Source organism: Notolepis coatsorum, assembly GCF_963971535.1.
Source record: "Notolepis coatsorum genome assembly, contig: SCAFFOLD_641, whole genome shotgun sequence".
Taxonomy (NCBI): Eukaryota; Metazoa; Chordata; class Actinopteri; order Aulopiformes; family Paralepididae; genus Notolepis; species Notolepis coatsorum.
Window position 1 is genome coordinate 12,501 of NW_028174312.1, and position 13,669 is coordinate 26,169.

A 13,669-nucleotide genomic window follows, 5' to 3' on the forward strand; every position below is an offset into this window, starting at 1 on the left:
TGCTCTGATCAATATATCACCCATACTACATGAAGCATCTAACGACTATCACGGAATTATAAACGACCCCCCCCCCCCCCCCCTCCGTTCACCCGCGCATGATCAGTCATAACCCTTAGGACCATGTACAGTTGACATTTTTTATGATTTACTTTTAAATTTAGTTGATGATCTAATATATGCATTTGTGCCTATATCTCACGTTCTGGGAAATACTGCAGAAAACGATAAAAACATATTTATACTCTAGACGGTATTTTCGTATGAATGTGTGAATGAAAAAGTAAAACGTTCCTACATCCTGAACGATAGGTAATCGATGTTGAATGGGCCATAGTAATGTCAATTTAGCAATACAATTTAAAAAGTTATAGCCCTGCAAAGAAGGTGAACATCTCCATAGACTTACAGTACTGGCAGAGAATGGTATAAGATGATCAAAGTGGTGGCAGGGAATGGGTTCAATAAAAATACCATAATATTAGCAATAACAGTAAAAACAATCAACAGAAACATATTCAATTACAAAATAATCATTCAATCGGGTAATCATTTTACAGATGTAGCCACCCAGATACATGTATTTACAGAGCTTGTTCTCTTAATGTATGACAACAATCTATATATTGTGCAGCTAATACTGTACACTGACTTTTCTCCCCACAGCTTTTGATGATCAGGGAGATGGATAAACTGTGGATAAATTTTATTTATTTTATCAAAGAAAACTTCTCTTAGATCCTTATATTTCTCACAGTGTAGTAGAAAGTGAGATTCTGTCTCAACATCCCCCTGATGACAAAGTGAACACAGCCTGGCCTCTCTGGGCAGCCAGTTCTGCCTGTGAGGGCCTGTTTCTATGGCTAGGCTATGTCCACTCAGTCTGTACCGTGTCAATGTCTTTCTTAATTTTATATCATTCACAGTGGTCAGGTATTCTGCCACCGTGTACTCTCTGTTTAGGGTCAAATAGAATTCTAATTTACTAATTTTGGTTGATTTGTTCAAATATTCTATATAATTTTCTTTTTGTTTTGAGATTATTTGGTTGGGCCAGATTGCTTGGTGTCTGTCCTGAAGCCCTGGTGTTTGTGGGCAGAGATTTCTGACTAGCTGGAAGGGGGGACTCTTATCTGGGTTAATCTCTTGGCTTTGTAGTGGTAGGAGTGGGGGTCACTTGATTGGAGGTGTGTATAAAATTTGATGGCTCGCTTTTGAATTTTAATAATTAGAGGGTATTGGCCAAGTTCTGCCCTGCATGCATTATTGGCAGTGTGTCTGTGAACCCTAAGTAGGTGTTTGCACAATTCTGCATGCAGTACTTCTAATGGAAGTTTTGACCCATTTTGGGAAGTCTTGGTTAGTTAATGGACCCCACACTTCACTGCCATATCGCTGCTGGTGGGACAAAACCTCATAACTCCAAAAACCCAACTTTTCAGCAGATGAAAAAAACGAACACAGATTTGAGGGCGAATAGAGTTACGAGGTTTAGACAGATGATTGGTTTAATGCTTTCCCATTGTGTAGACTTTGTAAAACCACACACACATGGAGGATGATCTACTGAGTTGATAAAAAAAAATATATATATATATATATATATATATATATATATATATATATATATATATATATATATATATATATATATATATATATATATATATATATATATATATATATATATATATATATATATATATATATATGGAGTTAGGAGGTTTTGTCCCGCCAGCAGCGATATATTATATTATTGGATTTATTACAGAATTTAGAATTTTGAGCCAGGTCCTAATTGGGATGTCAATTGGAATTTTCCTTTTGATGGCATAAAAAGCCCTTCTTCCCTTCTCCTTCAGTTCATTCACAGCCATGTTGAAGTTACCATTATGATTTATTTTCAATCCCAAATATCGGTAACTTTTTGTGTTTTCTAATATGTGTGTGCCTAATTTAAATGTATTTTGAGGTCTCTCTCTCTCTCTCTCTCTCTCTCTCTCTCTCTCTCTCTCTCTCTCACCGGAAGAAGATCTGACGATGACGCTCATCCTCCGTCGGACGGAGTCGAAGGTCAAGACCTCCAGCAACTCAAACCTGGAACAAACAAAACACATCTATAAATAAACAATCAAATCACCATTGAGTTATACTGGTTATACTGTTTTTTTTGTTTTTGTTTTTTGATCCACTTTTTCTCCCATTTTCTATATTTTCTCCCATCCCAATTTCGTATCATCCAATTCAACCCTTCCCTGTCACGAACGCTGTTTCTTGCCTCCCACAAGCCGGCTGCAATGTGGACTAAGTCATACATAGCACAAGTCCCCTCCGGTACTTGAGGTAACAGCAGTCGCATCTTTTCACCTGCGCAGCTCGATCTCTCAGTGGCGAGGAGTAACGCGTGGGAGGCTCACGCTGCCCCCGACACTTCCTGATTCTACTGCGCAGGCGCACCAACCGACCTGTAGGAGTCGCTGTCCACAACGCCCGATCCCCACCCATCAGTTTCCCACTCCCTAATACGGCCAATGTGTATTAGTATGAACGACCAGCTAAACTGAAAGCAATGTGGAGCGCTGGGCTCGAACAGGCGAGCCCAGCGTCTCTGCATTCGTGGCGAGCGCCTTGCCCACACTGATCATACTGGTCATACTGGTCATACTGGTTATACTGGTTGTTGTGAAGGATCAGATTAAACCGAATATATATATTTATTTATGGATATATATTTAATAGTATTTGTATATCGTTTGATATCCCCTGTATATTCCTTGTACAATATGCACTGAATATCCCTTTAGTCTACTAACAGCCCATAATAGTTTCATTCTACCATTGGACGAGAACCTGGCGCCAGCAGCCATGCCCCTTGGTTCAAGTTCAATCGTGCCGACAAACATGTCGTGGCAAGCCCGGTTCCGGGTAGGAATACGTCTGGCGAAATACGAATGGTACTATTTGTTCACAGTGCATATATATATGGCGCAAGTAAAGTAGAACTTTCTTTTAGTCCATTAGTCCTTTACCCTCCAACCTAGTAACAGACGCGAAGCCTCACCCACGACGCACGTGTGGTGCAGTAAGGCCTACTTGGCCTCAGAATAGGCATTGAGACATCGTGTGGATTAATAGTTGAATTGTCATAGTTTGGCACTATACCGTCGAGTTGGACGTATTTCTATTAAGTTAATAATAGTCTATTATGTATGGTGCATCGTTCGGTTAGAGTTATAAAGTGAGCAGTACCCCCATCGTTCCTGACGTTATCTGGAGTCTTAACCAGGCTGGGCAGACCACGTGTGGTGCTTGCATCCGAGGAGCTCCGGGCCAGGACGAGTGGACCTGTACATTGGATTACTTTACCCGGACGACGGCGAGCCTTCCACGGCTTGGATTATCTACATGCTTTGGGTGCTTTGATTATTCCATAGATAACGGCCAACACTGCTGAGTGTTGGAACTACCCCCCGGAGAGGAGTCCAGGTGAGACGGCGCTCTACCCCGAGTGAGGTCGCCTCACGTCTCTTCGTTGTGGACCGGCAGCTACCGTCCACCAGAGGGTCCAGCTGTATTCATCTGCGGACCGAGGTTCTGTGGGCATCGTGTTCAGGACTCTGAATTCTCCCAAGAAATCGTCGGCCAGATGGGATACCGCCAGCGGCTCTTCTAACCCCCCCCCCTACTGTCTTACAACCAGCGGGACCCCCCCCCCCCTTAGTGTATCCAGCTATAATCATTTAAGTACCATCGCTATAGTTCCCTAAAGAACCAGGTTGTATATTTGCTCCCTGCGTAACCAGAGATTGGACATTCAATGTTGATTTACCTACGAATACTCATTTGCCTTACAAGTGCATTTCAAATCATAAATGTCATTAAGTGAACGTTGTATATACCCTTTGCTATATAAAATATTCGATTTATACATTTGTGTGGACTTCGTTTCATCAGGTGGGAAAGTGTTCATCATATCTATATCATGTACTGGATGGCCAGAAGTTAAAGTACAAGCGGTAGTGGTTTAATAATACCATACTTATCAATACAGTCAGGGAATTGTACCCCTCAGTTACAATTGGTCCTTCGAGCCGGATGGTAACTAGTGTAATATTAATATAGTGTTATTAATATTGAAATGGCCTATGATGAACACTCCACGAAACGGTCCTCCTAACGTAGAACGCCCGCAGCGCAGACGACAGCCACCTCAGTACTTAGAGGACTACGCTGTCAGTCAACTACCTAGCCTTCGACAAACGGTAAACGCGGTAAAAGTAGAAAGTAAAATTATGTCTGACCTTAACGACCAGGTTTCCCCCGACCACAGAGGCCCTAGTGGGTTCTAATGTAACTGACCAAGCTCACGGTGGGGACCAGGAGGGAGCTGACATGCCTTTACCCCCCGCCAATACCGAAGAAGTAGTCCCCGACCAGCCCCGGGAGGAAGACAACCCTACAGAGAGAGAACTCTGCACGGAAGAAGAGGAGGAGAGCGCCGAGGAAATAGAGCTCCAGGACTCCCCAACGAGCGGCTCACCCAGGAGCGGCTCACCTCTACAACCGTCTTCCCCCAGCGAAGCGGAGAGGATGCTACAACAGGCGTTCCTCGTCAGCCTGACAGCCTCTACCGAACGCGATCGACTTCAGGGTGAACGCGATCGACTTCAGGGCGAACGCGATCGACTCCAAGCACAGATGCTTATCGAGCGCGAACAACTCCAAGCGCAGCAACGGAGCGAAGAAGAGCGCATACGCCTGGAGATGAGACGCCTTCAGACGGAAGAGAATATGGCAAGAGACCGGGCCGACGCACAGCTCGCCGCTGCCGGTGCCCAAAGAGAAGCAGATCTCACCAAGCGCGAAGCCGAGCGCGACAAGTTACAAGCGCAGCTAATGGAGCAGCTGATCCTCAAGGCAACACCCTCTCCCTCCGCCAGGGGTTCAAGGAACTCGTCGAGACAACAGTCAAGGGCAGCGTCTCCTAACCGAGCAAGCGACCCTGAACTTGACCAACAGACCAAGCCTATACCCCCCGCAGACCCCCTTCCCAGACCGGTCCAAGCGAGACCCAGCTACAAGGAAGGAGCGGCATATACTGCGGAGAAGCTAAATAAACGACTACAGGATCTAGAGGACCTGATAGAAGAAGAAGAGGGAGAGGAGGAGAACCAGGCCCGACGACAGCACAGTACTCCACCGGACCAGGAGGTCCAGTACAGCCCAGGCTATACCCCCGCGGCGCTGCGCTACAGACCCCCGACTCTATTCACGGGTGAGCACGACGCACGACCAGCCCCGAGGAATAGCACCTGGACCAGCGGGCCATGGTACCCTGTCGGTACCAGCCCACAGAGAGGCGCAAGAGGAGACTCGCCTAGGAGGTCTCTCCCGCAACGCTCGCCAATGTATCAGCCATCCACGGCGTCATACATTGCCACGCCGACGTTTCCAGACTTCACCTATGAGAATCGAGCACAGTACACGGAGCTCCGGATGTGCTTAGAGACAATGATGGTGGACGTCGTTGATGAACGTCACAAGTATGCAATATTACTGAAGCACCTGAAAGTACCGCGAGCGCACAATATAGCGCTAGCCTATGCCACCTCTACGACCCCATACACCGCGGCCCTAGCAGCGCTGGACCAGAGATATGGACGTATATGGGATTACGTAATCCAAGAGATAAGGCATATTGATCGCCTACCCCCAGCAACAGACAATCGCTCATTAGACGACCTGTCAATCAAAGTGCAGTCCCTGGTAGGGATGCTGGGAGCGCAACGGGAAAAGGGCATGCATGAGCTATACGCCAACTCTAACGTCGAGAGGATTCTAGAGAAGCTGCCACCCGCAAGACAAGAGCGTTTTAGGCGGCAGAGAGACCACCGTGATCCTAACGGTCCCGAACCATCCCTCCTTGATCTAGCCGACTTCCTGGCGAGAGAAGTCAGCAGCTTACGACTGGATACGTTTGTGCGGAGCACGCCAAGCTCCAGAGAGGGACCCAGGAGAATAAACGATGGAAGAAGATCGGTGACTGTCATGCACCAATCAGAGTCAGTACCGAGCAGTAAGAGCCACAGTACCCCCTCGAGAAAAGAGAAGTGGAAGATGGTGTGCCCCTACTGTGAGAAAGAACACTGGCTGTCACAATGTGACCTGTTCACAAAGATGAATGCAGAAGAAGTGAGTCAATGGATAAAGTCCAACAGGCGCTGTTACCGATGTGCGCGCAGTCACATGGCAGCCGAATGCCGCCTAAAGAAAAGGTGCAGTCGGTGTGACGGAGCCCATCTAGATATACTACACGACAGTAACAGAAGAAGGCCTGCACCTGCACCATCGAGCGGCACCAAGGCAAGTGTCATGTACATTGACCCCGCCAGCAGCAGTGGCGCCCAAGTGCTCTTAAAGGTAGTCCGTGTGACATTGAGCTACCAAGATAAAGTCATGGACACTTACGCCGTCCTTGATGACGGGTCAGAGAAGACCCTTCTGCTCGCGTCCGCTGCGGCCCAGCTGGGACTGCGGGGGAGCGAGAACCAAATGACGATTCGGACAATAAGAAGAGATTTAAAGACGATAAAGGGCGAGAATGTCTCCTTCACTATCGCAGCAAGCGGGCAGCCAGAGCGACGGTATAGGATTACAAATGCTTTCACCAGCCAAGAAATAGGACTATCGCAGTACACCTACCCCATCGCCAAGCTGATGGATAAATATGTGCACCTGCGTCAACTACCTATCCCGCTCATAGACGGCGCCACCCCGACCCTGCTGATAGGCTCCGACCATGCAGACCTCATAGTCCCGATTGACCGGGTCCATACAGGACCCCGAGGCTGTCCTGCAGCAGTCGAGACCCGCCTAGGGTGGACACTACAAGGCCCCCTCGCTAAATCTCTCAACCGAACAGCAGCCACTAGCTGCCTCCACTCCAGAACGACAGAAGAAGACACCACTCTCCTGCAGCATGTCGAGAGGCTATGGACACTAGAGACAATGCCCTTTAAGAACGAAAAGAAAGATATTCGTTCTAAAGAAGACATTTACGCCATCAACCTACTCGAGCAAGGGACAAAGAGAGTCACAGTCGGCGGAGTGATGAGATACGCAACTCCACTCCTGAGGCGAGAGGGAATGCCCACCTTTCACGCAAAGAAAGACGCCACGGAGCGCTATCTATTGAACACAGAGCGGCGCCTAGCCAAAGACCCCGCTCAAGAGAGTGTGTACCGCGCTGAGATTGAGAAGCTAATCACAGCGGGACACGTGACAAAGATTGACATTAAAGAGGCCGATCAGACGACCGAATCATGGTACGTGCCGCACCACAAGGTCCACCACAACGGCAAGGATCGCATTGTGTTTAACTGCAGCTACCAGATCGGATCCCAAAATCTGAATAAAGAGCTCTTGCCCAGCCCCACACTCGGCCCCTCCCTACTGGGCGTGCTACTGCGCTTCCGCCAGGACAAGGTGGCTATCAGCGGGGATATCAAAGGGATGTTCCTGCAGGTGAGACTAGTGGAGGAGGACAAGCCCCTGCTGCGGTTCCTATGGAGAGAGAGGATCGGAGATGAGAACCCAGCCATCTACCAGTGGGAAGTACTCCCCTTCGGAACCACATGCAGCCCGTGCTGTGCTACATTTGCACTACAGAAACACGTCGCAGAGGACCCAGCAGCAGATGAAGAGGTCCGACACAGTGTGAAGAACAGTTTCTACGTGGACAACTGTTTACAAAGCGTTTCGACTCAAGAAGAAGCCGAGGCTCTCCTAATCAAGCTACGCGCCTCCCTGATCAAAGGCGGCTTTGATCTCAGGCAGTGGGCCAGCAGTGACCCGCACGTATTGCGCAGCCTCTCCCCCGCGGACAAGGCTGCCAGCAGCGAGACCTGGATGGCGACCATCCCAGGAGAAGCCCAAGAAATGACACTAGGACTAGTCTGGCGCTTCAAAACAGACTCGCTCCACTATAGACACAAACCCCTGACTCCAGAGCAGGGAAGGTCGACGGCGACACCGACCACCAGACGGAGTGTGTACAGAACACTCGCCAGACAATATGACCCGTTGGGATGTATTCTACCTTACACCACCAGGGCAAAGATGATTGTACGAGCACTATGGGACAAGGACCAGGGCTGGGACGACCCAATACCCGCACACCTTGCCTCCACATGGAGAGAGTGGGAGACGGAACTCCGCTCACTCCCAGGCGTCAATATACGCCGCAGCTACTTCCCACCCACGGTGAGGCCAGAGACATGCAAGATGGATCTACACGTCTTCAGCGACGCCTCCGAAGTAGCCTATGGATCGGTGGCCTACTTGCGTGCCCAAGAGAAGGGAGGAGAGATACACACTGCTTTCATCCTGGCTCGCTCAAGAATAGCCCCACGAAAGCAACAATCTATCCCGCGTCTAGAGCTCTGCGCAGCCCTAGCAGGAGCGCATCTAGCCACGTTAATCCAACGTGAACTCACCATTCCGGTGCACAGAACAATCTTGTGGTCAGATTCCACGACAGTACTCACATGGATCAAGTCTGATTCATGCAGATACAAAGTCTTCGTGGGAGTCAGAGTCACCGAGATTCAAGAGTTAACAGAAGCAGCGAGCTGGCGGTATGTGGACACCAAACACAACCCAGCTGATGTCATCACCCGGGGAATGTCCCTGGATGACCTCACCCGTCGCAACATCTACAGTGACGGACCAGAATTCCTCAAGCTCCCGGAAGAAGAGTGGCCTACGCCCACCCCACGGGAAGCAAGTAAAGAGGAGGCTGAGAACAAGAAACCTATGTTCTGTGGACTGAGCACAGTCGCCTCCACAGACCCCAACATAGATGACTGCATTACCCTACAGAGTGCGCAGCTAAAGACATTCCTGTGGCACCACCCAGAGATTCAGTCCACCACTGACATTTCAGCAGCTGACTACGAAGAAGCAGAACTTCTTCTACTACAACGAGCCCAGAGAGACTCGTTCCCCGATGAGCTAGACTGTCTACAGGGAGGAAAGCCCGTCCCATCAGACAGCAGACTGCTCCACCTGGCACCCGAGAGCGACGCCCATAATCTCATCAGAGTGGGTGGTCGCCTGCGGAGAGCCCCCGATCTACCGGATGACATTAAGTACCCGATAGTCTTGAACAGCCGACACAAGGTTACAGAGCTGATCATAAAGAAATACGACGAGGATGTACACCACGCAGGAGCAGAGAGAGTCTTCGCGGAGATCAGACGTCGCTATTGGATACTTCAAGGAAGAGAAGCGGTGCGACGCTTCCAGCGAACCTGTCTAGACTGCCGAAAGTGGCGCGCGCAGCCCAGCATACCCCGGATGGCTGACTTACCTCCCTGTCGCCTCCAACTCGGCGACAAGCCATTCCACTCCACAGGCATGGACTGTTTTGGCCCGTTGTATATAAAGAGAGGAAGAGGAACCGAGAAGCGGTGGGGTATTGTATTCAAATGCATGACCACCAGAGCGATACATATCGAACTCCTTCCGACCATGAGCACAGACTCATTCCTTATGGCCTTCCGAAGATTCACATCACGGAAAGGAAAACCGTCTACATTGTTGTCTGATCACGGGACAAACTTCAAAGGCGGAGAAAGAGAGCTGAGAGAGAGCTTCCAAGCTATGGGCCCAGAACTTAAGACCCACCTCGCTCCATCCCAGATTGACTTCCAGTTTAATCCCCCGAACGCACCCCACTTCGGTGGAACCTGGGAACGAGAAGTACGTTCTATAAAGACAGCCCTGTACGCCGTGCTTGGGGCCCAGACTGTGGCGGAAGAAGTCCTAATGACAGTCCTCACGGAGATCGAGGGAGTATTGAACTCAAAACCCCTCGGTTACGTCTCAAGTGATGTAGCAGATGTCGACCCAGTCACCCCCAACACACTCTTAATGGGGCGGCTGGACCCCGCGCTACCCCAGACAATGTACAGGCCTGAAGAAGCGAACGGCCGAAGAATGTGGAGGTACAGTCAAGTACTAGCTGACAAGTTTTGGAGCAGCTTCCTACTCCACTACCTACCGTCTCTACAGACCCACCAGAAGTGGGTAAAAGAGAGAGACAATTTGACAGAAGGAACAGTCGTCATGATTGTCGACCAGTCACTACCCAGAGCTATGTGGCCGGCTGGCCGCGTAAGCAAAGTGATCACCGGTGCCGATGGCAAGGTCCGAGCAGCTGAAGTGCTCGTCCAGGGGCGAACTTACACACGACCCGTGGCGAGGCTAATAGAACTGCCCAGACTCCCAGACACTATCGATGATGACCATGACCCCATGACTTTGTGAGTTGACTGACCCTTACAGCGGACCTTGAGTGGTAGACAGTGCGGTTAATCTGTCTCTGCTTAGCTAATTAGGTGGGACTAATTAGGGGGCGGCTGTTGTGAAGGATCAGATTAAACCGAATATATATATTTATTTATGGATATATATTTAATAGTATTTGTATATCGTTTGATATCCCCTGTATATTCCTTGTACAATATGCACTGAATATCCCTTTAGTCTACTAACAGCCCATAATAGTTTCATTCTACCATTGGACGAGAACCTGGCGCCAGCAGCCATGCCCCTTGGTTCAAGTTCAATCGTGCCGACAAACATGTCGTGGCAAGCCCGGTTCCGCGTAGGAATACGTCTGGCGAAATACGAATGGTACTATTTGTTCACAGCGCATATATATATGGCGCAAGTAAAGTAGAACTTTCTTTTAGTCCATTAGTCCTTTACCCTCCAACCTAGTAACAGACGCGAAGCCTCACCCACGACGCACGTGTGGTGCAGTAAGGCCTACTTGGCCTCAGAATAGGCATTGAGACATCGTGTGGATTAATAGTTGAATTGTCATAGTTTGGCACTATACCGTCGAGTTGGACGTATTTCTATTAAGTTAATAATAGTCTATTATGTATGGTGCATCGTTCGGTTAGAGTTATAAAGTGAGCAGTACCCCCATCGTTCCTGACGTTATCTGGAGTCTTAACCAGGCTGGGCAGACCACGTGTGGTGCTTGCATCCGAGGAGCTCCGGGCCAGGACGAGTGGACCTGTACATTGGATTACTTTACCCGGACGACGGCGAGCCTTCCACGGCTTGGATTATCTACATGCTTTGGGTGCTTTGATTATTCCATGGATAACGGCCAACACTGCTGAGTGTTGGAACTACCCCCCGGAGAGGAGTCCAGGTGAGACGGCGCTCTACCCCGAGTGAGGTCGCCTCACGTCTCTTCGTTGTGTACCGGCAGCTACCGTCCACCAGAGGGTCCAGCTGTATTCATCTGCGGACCGAGGTTCTGTGGGCATCGTGTTCAGGATTTCTCCCAAGAAATCGTCGGCCAGATGGGATACCGCCAGCGGCTCTTCTAACCCCCCCCCCTACTGTCTTACAACCAGCGGGACCCCCCCCCCCCTTAGTGTATCCAGCTATAATCATTTAAGTACCATCGCTATAGTTCCCTAAAGAACCAGGTTGTATATTTGCTCCCTGCGTAACCAGAGATTGGACATTCAATGTTGATTTACCTACGAATACTCATTTGCCTTACAAGTGCATTTCAAATCATAAATGTCATTAAGTGAACGTTGTATATACCCTTTGCTATATAAAATATTCGATTTATACATTTGTGTGGACTTCGTTTCATCAGGTGGGAAAGTGTTCATCATATCTATATCATGTACTGGATGGCCAGAAGTTAAAGTACAAGCGGTAGTGGTTTAATAATACCATACTTATCAATACAGTCAGGGAATTGTACCCCTCAGTTACACTGGTCATACTGGTTATACTGGCTATACTGGTTATACTGGTCATATTGGTTATACTGGTTATACTGGTCTGACCTCTCGACCTCGTCCTCTCTGGTCAGGATCTCCATGTGACTGTCCTTCAGCCTCAGGTAAGTGAAGCCCAGCCTGGAGACACAGGACACACAACACAACATTATATATAGGGATGTCCCGATCCGATCACGTGATCGGGATCGGGGCCGATCACGTGATTTTCCGAAGATCGGGATCGATCTTTTTTTTTTTACTTTTTTTTTTTATTCAACAAACATGACCATGTTCACGTCTTAAACTCATACTGAGGCCTTAGTTTTGGTTTTAAATTGCATATCATCATTCATTTATTTATTGTCACAGAGCAGAAGAATTTTGCCAAAACAAACCAATAGTATCCAGCTGCAGAACGGCAGACCAGCCACAATCTCAGACCCAAATAATTTTTATTTAAATTTTTTTTATCCCAATTTCTCACATTACATTCACCCTGAATGTTGACGTTATCCAGGTGAAAAGTTAACTTCATAAATCATTTGATGTATAATTAAATCAAAGGAAATGCGTTTGGGTCTGAGAGTGTGGCTGGTCTGCTGTTCTGCAGCTGGATACTATTGGTTTGTTTTGGCAAAATTCTTCTGCTCTGTGTGACAATAAATAAATGAATGATGATATGCAATTTAAAACCAAAACTAAGGCCTCAGTATGAGTTTAAGACGTGAACATGGTCATGTTTGTTGAATAAAAAAAAATATATATATTTTTTTTTATCGGATCGGGAAATATCGGTATCGGTAGATACTCAAAATCACATGATCGGGATCGGATCGGGAGCAAAAAAACGTGATCGGGACATCCCTAATTATATACATATATAATATAATATATAGACATATATATATATATACACACACTGTATTGTCCCCTGTGGGTTTAATATAGGAAGGTGTATTGTCTAGGTGGGTGAGTGGGTGAGTGCGTGAGTGAGTGAGTGAGTGGGTGGGTGGGTGGGTGGGTGAGTGAGTGAGTGAGTGAGTGAGTGAGTGAGTGAGTGAGTGAGTGAGTGAGTGAGTGAGTGAGTGAGTGAGTGAGTGAGTGAGTGAGTGAGTGAGTGAGTGAGTGAGTGAGTGAGTGAGTGGGTGGGTGGGTGGGTGGGTGGGTGAGTGAGTGAGTGAGTGAGTGAGTGAGTGAGTGAGTGAGTGAGTGAGTGAGTGAGTGAGTGAGTGAGTGAGTGAGAGAGTGAGTGAGAGAGTGAGAGTTGGCTTGTGTGCTTTTGCAGTGTACAGTTTACATTTTCTTTGTATGCATATACCTCTATGTGTGTGTGTCTGTGTGTGTGAGAGTGTGTGTGTGTGTGAGAGAGAGAGAGAGAGCGAGAGAGAGAGAGAGAGAGAGAGAGAGAGAGAGAGAGCGAGAGAGAGAGAGAGAGAGAGAGAGAGAGAGAGAGAGAGGAGAGAAGAGAGAGAGAGAGAGAGAGAGGGGGAGATAGTTGTTTTTAAATATCTTGTATGTGTGCTTGTCCATTAGGGGTGGGGGATACTTTGTGTGGCGATACTGTATCGATACAGGGACACCAAGTATCGATATAAAAAAAATTATTTATTTTGTATTATAATTTTTTTGTATAAGGAAGTTGCATTGTTCATTTCATTGTAATAGTACAGTAGTCCACACCACACATGTGCATTCAGTTAAGTACATGCAACACAGATTACAGTGTTGACATCTGTCTGCTTGAGAAAATACCATGTTCTGCAATAAAAATGATTTAAGTGAGATGAACAGACTGAACTTTATTTTATTAGATAAAATATGTTGACAAAGTTTTACTTTGCAGTTGA

At 47.7% G+C, this 13,669-nt stretch overlaps 1 protein-coding gene across 1 annotated transcript in view; it reads right to left on the minus strand.

Annotated features, from left to right (window-relative positions):
* The window catches only part of LOC311247587 (phospholipid-transporting ATPase IH-like), a gene marked incomplete at both ends in the record, with an annotated part of 54,772 nt that overhangs the window by 12,495 nt on the left and 28,608 nt on the right, over positions 1 to 13,669 (minus strand). The window contains 2 exon segments of the mRNA XM_084338618.1: positions 2,024 to 2,097; positions 11,889 to 11,960. Of these exon segments, the coding sequence (XP_084194744.1) occupies positions 2,024 to 2,097; positions 11,889 to 11,960 (146 nt within the window).